Source organism: Bactrocera tryoni, chromosome 5 (genome assembly GCF_016617805.1).
Source record: "Bactrocera tryoni isolate S06 chromosome 5, CSIRO_BtryS06_freeze2, whole genome shotgun sequence".
NCBI classification, from domain to species: Eukaryota; Metazoa; Arthropoda; class Insecta; order Diptera; family Tephritidae; genus Bactrocera; species Bactrocera tryoni.
This window is the reverse complement of record NC_052503.1, coordinates 6,848,117-6,860,158: the sequence shown is the minus strand read 5'-3', so window position 1 is coordinate 6,860,158 and position 12,042 is coordinate 6,848,117. Positions and strand designations below refer to the sequence as shown.

Here is a 12,042-nt window from a genome sequence, read left to right as displayed (position 1 = left end):
GAGGCCCAGTAAACGTGCTGTTTCGACGGGGTCGGATCAAAGGGAAAGGGGTATTAGATGAGTGGGGTTGGTAGGGCATGCAAAGAGGTGGTCAGTGTCATACGGAGACTCGTTGCATGCAGGACATACATTGGGTATGTCTGGGTCAATTCTGGATAGGTAGGAGTTTAACCTGCTACAATATCCAGGACGAAGCCCGACGGTCTTGTCTACCGGATCGCTTCAAAACCTCGTCAGATATTCAAAAGCACCTTAGTAATGCGACAGGAGTGATAATGGATGGATCAATGATTTGCCAGAGACTCAGAGAGGCAGGCTTCAACGGATTTCTCGGATGAATCAAAGTATGGAGTGTTTTAAGACCAAAACGATGTAATTTTTCAGTGCCTTGTCACAGGCCCAACGTCGTAAGTAATTTTTTTCTCAATTTTATTATCTGTTATCAATCACATAATTGGGATCTTCTTTTTTTTTGCAGATTTGCAAGAGCTATAAATCAATTGGCGTCGCCTGGGAATAGCCCCGATTTAAGCACCATCCAAAATCTGTGGAAGATTCTGAAGAAAAAGGTAACTGCACAGAAGCCGATGAACAAAAACGTGCTGAATTCCGTCTTTTTGAAAAAGTGGTATGAAGACATTGAGGTCGAATTACTGCAAAAGCTTTATCATCAATGTCACAGGGGCGGCGATTAAAGCAAAAAAAGGCGCAACAAAGTATTGATTGAGACATGTACCAATAAACTGAATATACATACACATATGGTCAAAATAATAAGTACATTGTTAATTATTTTCAGATTTTTATCAAATCGAGTGATTTATTTTAATGGTTTGCTCTTTAGGATGTATAGCTCCATGTTTAAGACTCATTAAAAACTAAAAAAAATGTATATGTGGTTAGAAAAAAGCATTGGAGGGCGGAGGAAAAGGACATCGTCTTAATCCTCGTAAAAGAGGGCCAAAGTCTTAGGAATATCGCTAAAACATTAGGCCGTTCATTGTATTTCATGCAGAATGTAGAAACTCGCGGTTGACCAAAAAAGACATAGGACAACCGTATCGTCACTCTTGGCAAAAAGGACCCATTGATATCTTCAAGGATAATATTAGCCGATATTGATAGCATAATATCTTCCCGAATGGTCCGACGAATACAATATCGAGCTAATTTACCTGCCCGGATAGCCAGAAGAATACCATTTTTGCAAAAAAAAAAATTACAGATAAGATTACAATTCGCGAAAAATTATGCAAATTGGTCCGGCCCAAGTGGTCAGAAAAAGTGGGCGCAATATCTTGTGGAACGACGAAACAAAATTAATTTGTTCGGAAATGATAGCTGACGGAATATTCGTCGTCCGAAAGGCAAAAAATTGCATTCACAGTCTACAAAACAGACCGTTAAACACCGGGGCGGCAACATAATGGTCTGGGGCTGCTTTTCGTGGTGTGGTGTAGGACCAATACATCGTATATCAGGCACCATGAATAGGTTTCAATATAAAGATGTCTTGGAAAACACGATGCTGCCATATACTGAGGAAAGTATGCCACTAATATGGAAATTTCAGCAGGATAATGATCCAATCATACTTCGACGTTGGTAAAGAATTGCTTCCAGGACAATGGTGTGAGTTCTCTTATATGACTATGTCAATCTCCCGACTTGAATCCAATTGAAAACCTTTGGGGGGAACTAAAGCAACAGATTGGGTAGCAATCGTTCCAAAATAAGGATCAAATCAAAGAATTTTCTTGAAAAAACCTGGTATGAGATTACAATTGATAGGTGCCGCAAATTTATCTCCAGTATACCAAAACCAATCTCAAAAGGAATTGAAAATAATGACAGATATACTATATACTGATGAAAGAAATAAATAAAAGTAAAATAAAAGACAGAAAACTCAAACTAATACATTTTTTCATTTACAAATACATGATGTACTTATTATTTTGTCCAGCCATTTTTTTAGTCTTTTTACCATTTGCTAGAAATTTAAGTTTCTATTTCAACTATTATTGCAAATATCTTTATTTTTATAAATAAAGTCATATATGAAATGGAATATGATATTAATTCACTTTAAACATGAATAAAAGAAAATTTATTAGTCATTGAATGCTACACGGGCGTATGTACTTATTATTTTGACCATGTGTGTATATCTGAAATAAAAATAAACAATTTATTTTTTCACAAACAGACCCTCATTTTCATTTTTTTTCTTGGATGAATATTTTGGCTGATAATTCAAATTTTCCTACCGACCTTTTTTTATGCCCAGTACTGCATATAATGTGAGGGAAAAAAACACACTTTTCTTTTGAATTATTTTGCAAGATCGTGATTTGTTTTGCCCGCTTCAACGCCAATTGTAGCAGTTAGTAGTAGATTGAATCAAATTCCAATAATTCAACACACATTAATAGGACTTTAGATGCATACATATGTACATATGTATATATACACATAGTTATAATTTTAAATAAAATATAGTCTGTATTTACAAGCATTCCCAACAAAAGCGGCGAATATATTTATTTTAATAAAAAGTAGAAAATATGCCTTTATTATTCGAGATATTTTTTTGTTTACTATCTAGTAAGCAATCTGAAATTCTCTCACAATATAACCACCGCTCATCGAATACACATAATATAGTTTAATTTTGGTAGTTTCTGAATATTATGTTCTTTTGTTTGTATATCAATAATAGAAGCAAGCATCGAAGTCATGTTTGTATGTACATAAATGATCAGCGTCTGTCTGTCTATATACGAACTTGTACTTCAGTTTTTGAGATAACGATCTGAAATTTTGCTCTTTTGTCGGTACTGCCGATATCAGAGTAATATAGGGTGCCGCACAATATTATCGTTCAACATTAAGTGTGTGTTTGGAAACTTTTTTTATTTGTAAAGGTTATTCTAGATTCGTTGCAACTGAAGTTAACATTTTTTCTTGTTTTATTTATAAAAAAAAAGTAAAAAATGTAACTCTGGCAACGATTTTTTAGTATTTTAGTAATTAAAGGTGGAATTATTAATATAAAACATTTAAAGACATTCTTACATATTATTAAACTACACAATCACGCGCTGTCTCAACATAATTTTATTTTAAATTGCCAATTCCAGTAATTCACCAATAAGATCAAAACAAACGAAAAAGAGAGAGCAGCGCAGCCAACTTCAATGATTGAGTCTCTCGCTTTTTTATTGAAAGCGTCCGCGGCGATTATATTGAGAAGCGAACGGACAAAATGTGTGGAAATATTTTTCGCATTCATCGTCTCCACATTTTGCCGCTTGCTTTCAGGTGTATATACATATGTATGTATGTGTGAATATATAAATGTATATTATTTATAACTTAAATGTCTCGAATGTATAAAAAAAACAATGTATGAAAACGGCTTTCGGCGCAGTCATTATGGATAACCGAAATAACTTTAAGCATGTAGCGGCATTTGGGGAAATTTTGCAAGATTATATGAGTACAAAAAGACGTTAAAACTTAGCGAACATAAACACACACATTGATGCAATTGAGCATATCTAAAAAGGAATTAAATATAATAAACTTTTTCGCATATTTTCACGCATATACAAAAAGCACGGGTATATACCACTGCAACGTCCTCTATTGACAAAATACGAAAAGACTTTTTCGACTACTCAATATATACCATAAATACTAGCTGAAATCGCAGACAAAAACTACGGTAAGTTATAAATAAATATATGTACATATGTACATATATGGTAATAATATATACCTTATATAAAGAAACTTCGTATTTCAAACATATGTATGTCAAGTAAAGACAGTAGCTGATCACTGAGAGATAACTTCCGATCATATACTTAATATTTGCAACATACATACATACATATGTACATACATATATAAATACATATGTATGTATATGACCTTTAGTAAACTGATTGCAATATGAAAATGACGCGAAATAATGAAACAAAGAAAACAGCGTCACAGAAGTCTAATAAAGCCGTAAGAAAAGAAATGTTATGGCACAAGTATCACTAATACGCGAAGCAAATTACCACAGAAACCCACGTAGAATTCTTTATAACACAATTTACTCCATAAGCACTTCCACAAATTTTTTATTTATAATATTTACTAGAAAATATCTAATAAAATGAACAATCACCCATAAAAATCACGTTTTACTTAATTAACGGTAAGATTATTAAGAATATGTTATGACTCATATTGCATTACCTGGAGAAAAATAGTAGACTTCTATAATTATTATAATTTATTGTACGTTTATGTTTTAATGAAGGAACACATATGCAATATGCCATTAAGAAACCTAACTCTAGTGGAAAGAGTGAAGCGGGATTTTTTTTACTATTTATTTTTTTTTTTTTAATGAGCATGCTACAGCGAATGAAGGGGGTTTTGAATATATCATTGTATGCGATTCAGTGCCAAACAGAGGCAGTTGTAGCAAAATTGCGGGCGCTAAAAACAGCATTTCTTGATATATCGCAACTGTTTGCTCGAGCAAATCGGGCAAAAAATGTTTAACAAAGTTTGGAATATATAAAAATAAACATATGGCATCTCCATTGAATAGAAAAACAAAACAATTAAACCTACAATGCAACATCTTATGGACAAATCGAAGTAAATTTGTACAACGAACACCGAATAACAGACTGAAATATACAAGGGGGGTCTTAAGAATTTATTCATGGATAAAGAAGACTAACTAGAAGAGAATAATGACACAAATGTCAACAGGATTTCCAACAATTTTTACATATTGCTCTTGCTTTAGTTACCTTAATGAACTTTCGAGTCATATTTACAAAAAACAATAGTGTAATCGTGCTTGTAGCAGCAGTTAACACGCTTTCCAAACAATTTTCGGGTCTTTTCACAAACCGACAATCATCATTATTTTCTTTAAAAGATTTTTCAACAAATTAACGAGTTTCAGTAGCATGTTTAAATTATTTTATTTGCAACTTGCATTAGAAGGTATATATGTACATATATTGTTTTTAAATGAATTGTGAGCATTGCCTTGACTAATATTATTTTGGACACAGCTGTATGTACACAAATGTGTGCTCATTGACATTTGAGCAACTGAAGCAGTTTCGTTGTTTCGTTGATTTCGCAAAGATTTAAACTTGTTTAAGTGGCATTTAGTAGCGGAATGTAGTCAGCATTATTTTTTATTGCCGAAACGCTTAAATTAAAGTGCAAAGCGAAGAGCAACAACCGGGCCAACCGACAAATTTGGCTAGAAAGCAAATGAAAAATCTCAAACAAAAAAGCTGAGCTCAATATCATAAGCAATTACCAAAACATAAAAGCGGAGTTGAGCAGCGAAAACCGTGGAATGCGAGAATTTGTCAAAAAAGCAACAACTTGACACTGATTCGCGCATTTCTACCTTCTATATTTCACCGTTCATTGCCCACCACATTTTCTACCTTCTACCAATTTATGGATACGGGTACCGTCTGTAATTTTGTACATCAGTCTCTCAGCTCCCCTTTAGCATGCACTTCACATAAAACGCTGCTGCTAATATTGGGAGCATACAACGGCCGCGTGAGCGGAAATCATGCTGAACAATGAAAAATCTCTGATTGAAGTCAAAGTGCGAAAAGTGCTAATGAACTGTGCGCTACATCTCAGCATCTGATAAAGATGAGGTAATGATTATAAAAAAACTGCGTACATTTCGCACTTAAAAAAGGCCACGTACATAAGATAGAAGAATGTTAGATGGTAAAGCATTTCAAATTGTTTAGAAGAAACTTGCCGATGTTTGTGTTAATGTATCCCCCCATGAATGTTTGTATCCAATGAATTTCTAATAGCGAAGCAAATGCAGTGCGATGCGTTTAAAAAGTAATAAAATTAGCATGTGCGATCTGCGATTCAGTAAGTGGCGAGCATGGTTCAGTGCAGAAACAAGAAAAGAATTCAATTTATTTTTCATTTAGTTTCACTTTTTTCAAATGGCTTTACACGGCTGATAAATACAGCAACAATGGCGATGGCGTGTCGAGAATGCCAGACGTAACTGCAACACGCTCACACAATCGCACAATGCGACATTGCCGTTCAATGGGCGATGTGCTTGATGGCGTTGGCGTTGGCGTTGACGATGGTGCTGTCGCTGACGCGTTGGTGATTGTACCGATGTCGATAGTGACATACATACATACCTATATAAGAGTACGTACGTACATATGTATGTATGTATGTTATGCATGTATACAGCAATGCAAATGCGATGTTCATAGAGACCTGAACGAGAGTATTGCCAGCGAGCAGAGCCGTGAGTGTGTGTGCGCTTTAAAGGCAGTGCGCATTGCAAAATGTCAAGAAAATGCAAGCTGTTTCTGTCCTCTGGCATTCAAAGGCGAAGTTTACTTGGTTGATAAGTAGAATAAACTACGAGAAGGCAATTGAAGCGTATGCCTTGTTTGCAAATATAATTAACAAGCGCAGCAGCGATTGTCTTTCTTCAATAATACTTACAGTAGGTGGCATTAAGCACATACTTATGTACATTTACATATACAATCTATAGAGATATGTCTAATAATTGCAAAACAACGCAGCATGTGCAACAAGATACGAATTAGAAGTTCAAGTTGTTGAAGGAGATGTGGCCGGGAACACGAAAATAAATAGATTGCAGAAATGTCAGCGCCTCTTTATGTGCAAACACACACCTAAAAATATGAGTATTCGTTACCTGCATGCAAACTCTTTAAGGTCCCAATCAAAATTAATATTAATAGACGTCTTCACTTGCACTACACAACAATGTTCATGTAAATAGTCAATTTCAAACACTAGTATCAAATATGTACATACATACACATATGTATGTATGTATGTATGTACATATGTATGTATGTATGTAATGTACATATATATGTATGTGTGTATGCAGACATATGCATTTTTACACATTATCGGATATCTGCATTTATAGCTAACAGCACACATGTCAATGTACAAACTGTTAATGCTGTTAACGGGCGAACATCAGTAATTCTATATTTACCAGCACTCAAAGGTAAGTGGAAATAATTGCTAAGGGAAATAGAAAAGTTAGTGAAATTAATTTTTAGATGTGAAAACATTGTAATTCATTATCGGAGCCATCACAGATAGGTGATGTTTTTAACCGCACCAAATTGAAAGCATTTCATTATACCGCAATTAACATCAATGAACACTCATTAACTTACATACATATATACACATATAAATATTTATAACTTTGGGAAATAATTTATTAAAGTTTAATAACGGACGTAGTTTTTTGATCATTAGCGCATCGTTAAGTTAAGTCGGCTTTTCTTTAACATTAGAGCACTTTTGAAATTAGATAAAAGCTTATTTTCATTAACATTTTGTATAATTAAAACTTATTCTCTATAGATAACACCGAATCAAATTTGTCCATTTATTAAATAATAAACTTAATGGCGTACGGAATACGCCCCTTAAAAATTTCTAAAACAAGCAGCTGTACATACATATGTATGCAGATATGATTTACATTTAAGCATAATATCCAGCACTGAAGTACAACTTTTATATTCTCCTAGCAACAGGATAAAGGGAGTGGCAGACTAGTTATCTATACAGAAACATTACAACGTACCTTTTAGGTGTTCAACTGCAGCTTTCGTTTTCAATTACAGCAACAACGTATTTATGAGTATAATGGCTGCTTTAAACTGACTTTAAATAACACTAATTCAACAGGAAAGCGGTATAATTTTCTCGAAAATTCGTTTAAGATACATTTTAGGTACACACACACTTTTCGGCACTTGTTAATTAATAAAAAGATTTTGCTACCAATAATGTTAAATGATTTTACCGGATGTATCTCTCAATCAAACGTTTTGGTTAGGCAATTGTGTCAAAAGGTTTCAAATCCAATAATGATGGTATTAAGTGAAAACGACTTTGTGACGCCGGTGGCAGAATGCACGGCTCCTTGAAGTTGCAGCGGTGCACATACATATGTTCACACTTACACACGACGGAAGCGCACTACGGAGCTGGAATCGCGCAGCGTTGGCGACTCAATGACGCGACTTGTTTTTCTGCAAGTTTTGCTTTCAATTTCTTGCTTGTACAAGTTGGCTTTGAATGCACTGCTCTTTGCCGTATTTTAGCCGCACTTATGTTGTTGTATTTTTTATTTTTTTATTCCACACCCCCATCAAACACAAACAACACTTCCCGCTTCTTTTGTATCACTTTTTATACATTGTTTAGCCAGATAATTCATGAAACTACTCTCTTTACAAGGACGTCGAGGGTGGAGCAGTTCACGAATAACGCGCACATAGAGGAATAACGAGTAAAAGGAAAGATAAAGCATAAGCAAGGGATAAAAATAAAAAGGATGCTGTGTTGGCTTTCGCTTTCTTTTACTTATATATGTGAAATTCTACTGGTGGCACCATTAAAAACACTTCACAATACACTTTAACACATATTTGCAAACATTAAGCAACCATTGTGTTTTACACAAAGAATATTCACTTTAATTTATTGAATTTTGTATTTTTTTATCAATTCTGCACATCCTTCGTAGATATACATTTTTCCAAACGTAGAGAACACGTCTTAAACCTAGCAAACAACTGTGCAAACGTGCACTCGTATAATCGTAGAATCGTGCGACCGTTGCTAAAAACCAAATTGAAAATGAAATCCAATCAAATCAATTCACTCAGCGAAATCCACACTTCTCTCTTTTCAACGCTCATTTACTCAAAGTTGCAGAGTTGCATTGAATTAAATCTACACCCAATTTAAGCATTCCATTTAATTTAAGCAGAATGGTTTGCATATAAATATTTATTTACATTTATTTAAATTAAGTGCAAAAGAGTTCAATTTTGCGGCAACATTTTAACTTATAATAATTTTAGAACGTTTAAGAATGTTTCGCATGGTCAAAGAAATTATTTAAAAAAAGTTGGCAACAGTCAAGTTATTTGCAGCGCAACACTGGCAACTGTCATTCGTTGTTGTTTTACATGTCAGGCTTACAATTTATTAATATTATTGTAAGCAAAGTATATTCAATACACTTTTTGTACCAAAAATGCCAACAGAAATTGAAAATATAAACCCAAATGTTTATGGCAAACGTAAAGAGCGTGAGGTGACTGCTAATGAGGAAGATGAAAATGTGCCAGATCCATTCGATACACGTGAGATATTTGGTATGTATTTGTTTACTTTGAATTTGCTCAAAGATTTCATAACTTTACATCAATGTAACAATAGACCTTATTCGCAATATCAACGATCCGGAACATCCTCTCACTCTAGAAGAGCTACACGTAGTACAGGAAGACTTAATCGATGTCAACGATGGCAGGAATGAAATAAATGTTAAATTTACGCCAACGATTCCACATTGTTCAATGGCTACATTAATTGGATTGTCCATACGTGTGAAATTGTTACGCTCGTTGCCGCCTCGTTTTAAAGTAAATGTTGAGATAACACCTGGAACACATTCTTCCGAAAACGCAGTCAATAAACAACTTGCAGACAAAGAACGCATTGCAGCGGCACTGGAAAATAAACACCTAGCTGATGTTATCAACCAGTGTATCTCATCGAAAGTTTAAAGGGATGCATAACTTATTTTCGTTTCGTTTTTGTTATATTTTACAACTTAGAGCGCGTTTTCAATAAAACTAGACAATAACAGCTAACACAACTTTATTTTATGACTTCTTGGCATGGACAGGAGACGCACTCGTACTTGTGTTTCCGCTGGAGGGTTGGGGCTTGGTCGGATCGTATTTGAATGTCTTGACTAACGGACCCTTGCCTGCTTTTGCAAAACGAATCTCATCCAATCGTTGGCGTTCTTCAATTTCTTTGGTTATTTTCATATTTTCCCACGCTAGAAATATGGTCAAGTCAATAAGTTCTTATTGAAAACTCATGTAAATTTATTTTGTTACTTACATTCTTTCATGCCCTTAACAAAGCCTTTCTTTTTAATGGGAAGATTGTCCGGTTTATGTATTACCATCCTATCGATTTTGAAGTAATCACGCACTGCCGGTATTCTCAAAATTGCCACCTTAAAAATGAATAGATACATAAATAAAGTCATAAGTACATAGGGAATTTCATTAATGGTTTACCTGGCCTAAAGAAATAAAATTGCTGCAAGCCCAGTAAGTAAGAATTGCCGCAGGGAAATTCATGGTGAATGGGAAAATTGCTATCGGTAGTGCTCGAAGTATATATTTCATCACTTGCATATTTTGCGCCGATAAACGTGCACTGTCAGTTCCAATTTCGATTGTTAAATAGAGCGTAGCACTGGTAATTAATGGCAACATGAAAAGTGGATCGGCCACTGTCAGATCTGTAAACCAGAATAAACCTCCTTCACGCATTGACTCCACTGGTGTATTCGCCATTGCACGAAGACCCATGAAAAACGAAATGAAGAGTGGCGCTTGGGCAAGAGGTACAATCATATTCTTCAATGGATTGATTTGTTTCTCCCTCATAAATAACATCATTTCCTGCGCATACCGCGCCGAATCGATGGCATTTCCACTCTGTCGGGCCTCAGTCATCTTCATTTGTAATACTTGCATTTGTGGCATATAATTGTTCAATTTCGCTGCATTTCTTTGTGCCATTATCACAAGAGGAAAAATAATTGTACGCACTACCGCGGTACCAATTGCGATAGCTCCCCACCATGGTAAATCACAACCGACGTGCAGATACTCCATACAATTTTGTACAATACCCACTGGCGACCATCCGCCCAAACCAATAGAGGCAAATGTTGGTTCACCTGCAGCATTGAGTACTTGTGTAACGGCATCTTCTATGGGTGCGGCTGGTGCTTCGGGAATTGTAGAAAGGTCTACCACGGTTTTAGATGCGTTTACTGCATCAGCTACATTGGTTACTGCATCGGCACTTGCAAACCGTATACCACCAGGAAGCAAGGTAAGCGAATTTATTGAAGACGGCAATAGAAGTTGTGGTTTAGTTTTATTGGTGCGGCTTGCGACATTATAGTTTCTCACTTGTGTGGTGTTGATTGTTGTAGTTGCGGTTTCCGGAGTAAACTAAATAGGAAAATATTTTTTTACTTTAACTCTTAATTTACACAACACACTTATTTTTAGGTTATGTTAAATATAATTGCGGCATTCTGCATTGTTCTTTGAAACTAACCGTGTTATAAAGATTCACCAAATTTGCTGTTCTTGCATAACGCAAATAGTGCACTTTTGTCGATAACATATTAATTTACGATTTTATTAATTATATTTAACTATAATACAAAACAACAACGAAGTGTTTTAGTTGAAATTCGCCGATTCCGATCAGCTGTTCAAGAAGAGAGAGAGAAGGAGCTTAGTGCTGAGAACCACTGTCATCGAGGAGTATGTTCAGGCGCTGTTGAAATCAGCTGACTGTCATTTCCGCGCAAAGCAGTTTCTTTGTCCGCTTCCTGTCATCAGAAAGATATTCATAATTTGTGTGTTAATTAAAAAGAATTTAAATTTAATCATCTATCAAATATTTTCAAACACAGTTTTGTGAAGTATATGTACTGCTGATGTGTATGTTTGAACAACTACACTTTAATCTTTCTTTAAATTAATTTGTTGTTTGGTTATAAAACTCATTCCTCATATGTAGTTTTGAGTTGAAATTGAATCGAAAACATGGCAGGTGTTATGTTTTGGACGGGCTTTGATCACAGTTCTTATTGAATATTTCATCATACTTAAGTTTAAGGTAATTGTTTTTCTTATTCCATTAGCACTGCAAAATTATGAATTTTGTTAAAGGAATGGCCGATCGAAAGACACAGCTCAATACATGTGATCTATAATTAATAAAGTACCGATTGCCTGCCTCATTGCGGAATCAAAAGTAGAGTTTATTGATATTATGTTTGTGTTTCATAATTACGTTCTCTTATAAACTTTGTTCTCA

General features: G+C 34.9%; 3 protein-coding genes across 3 annotated transcripts in view; 1 reads left to right on the top strand and 2 right to left on the bottom strand.

Annotated features, from left to right (window-relative positions):
* LOC120776850 overlaps positions 1 to 8,695 on the bottom strand; it is a 31,662-nt gene extending 22,967 nt beyond the window's left edge. Inside the window, exon 1 of the mRNA XM_040107886.1 lies at positions 7,685 to 8,695. The gene's annotated coding sequence lies outside the window, so the exon portion shown is untranslated. The remainder of the gene's footprint in view (positions 1 to 7,684) is intronic.
* Positions 8,696 to 9,075: 380 nt separating this feature from the next.
* Positions 9,076 to 9,770, top strand: LOC120778121 (MIP18 family protein galla-2). Its single transcript, XM_040109825.1, has 2 exons — positions 9,076 to 9,269; positions 9,334 to 9,770. Exons 1-2 carry the CDS (start codon positions 9,149 to 9,151, stop codon positions 9,681 to 9,683), a joined length of 471 nt encoding a protein of 156 aa, XP_039965759.1. The 5' UTR covers positions 9,076 to 9,148; the 3' UTR covers positions 9,684 to 9,770.
* Positions 9,705 to 11,422, bottom strand: LOC120778120 (mitochondrial inner membrane protein OXA1L). Its single transcript, XM_040109824.1, has 4 exons — positions 11,272 to 11,422; positions 10,212 to 11,162; positions 10,030 to 10,147; positions 9,705 to 9,964 (listed from the first exon to the last, which is right to left on the bottom strand). The coding sequence occupies exons 1-4, from the start codon at positions 11,338 to 11,340 to the stop codon at positions 9,783 to 9,785; spliced, it is 1,320 nt and encodes a 439-aa protein (XP_039965758.1). The 5' UTR covers positions 11,341 to 11,422; the 3' UTR covers positions 9,705 to 9,782.
* Positions 11,423 to 12,042: the final 620 nt, after the last annotated feature.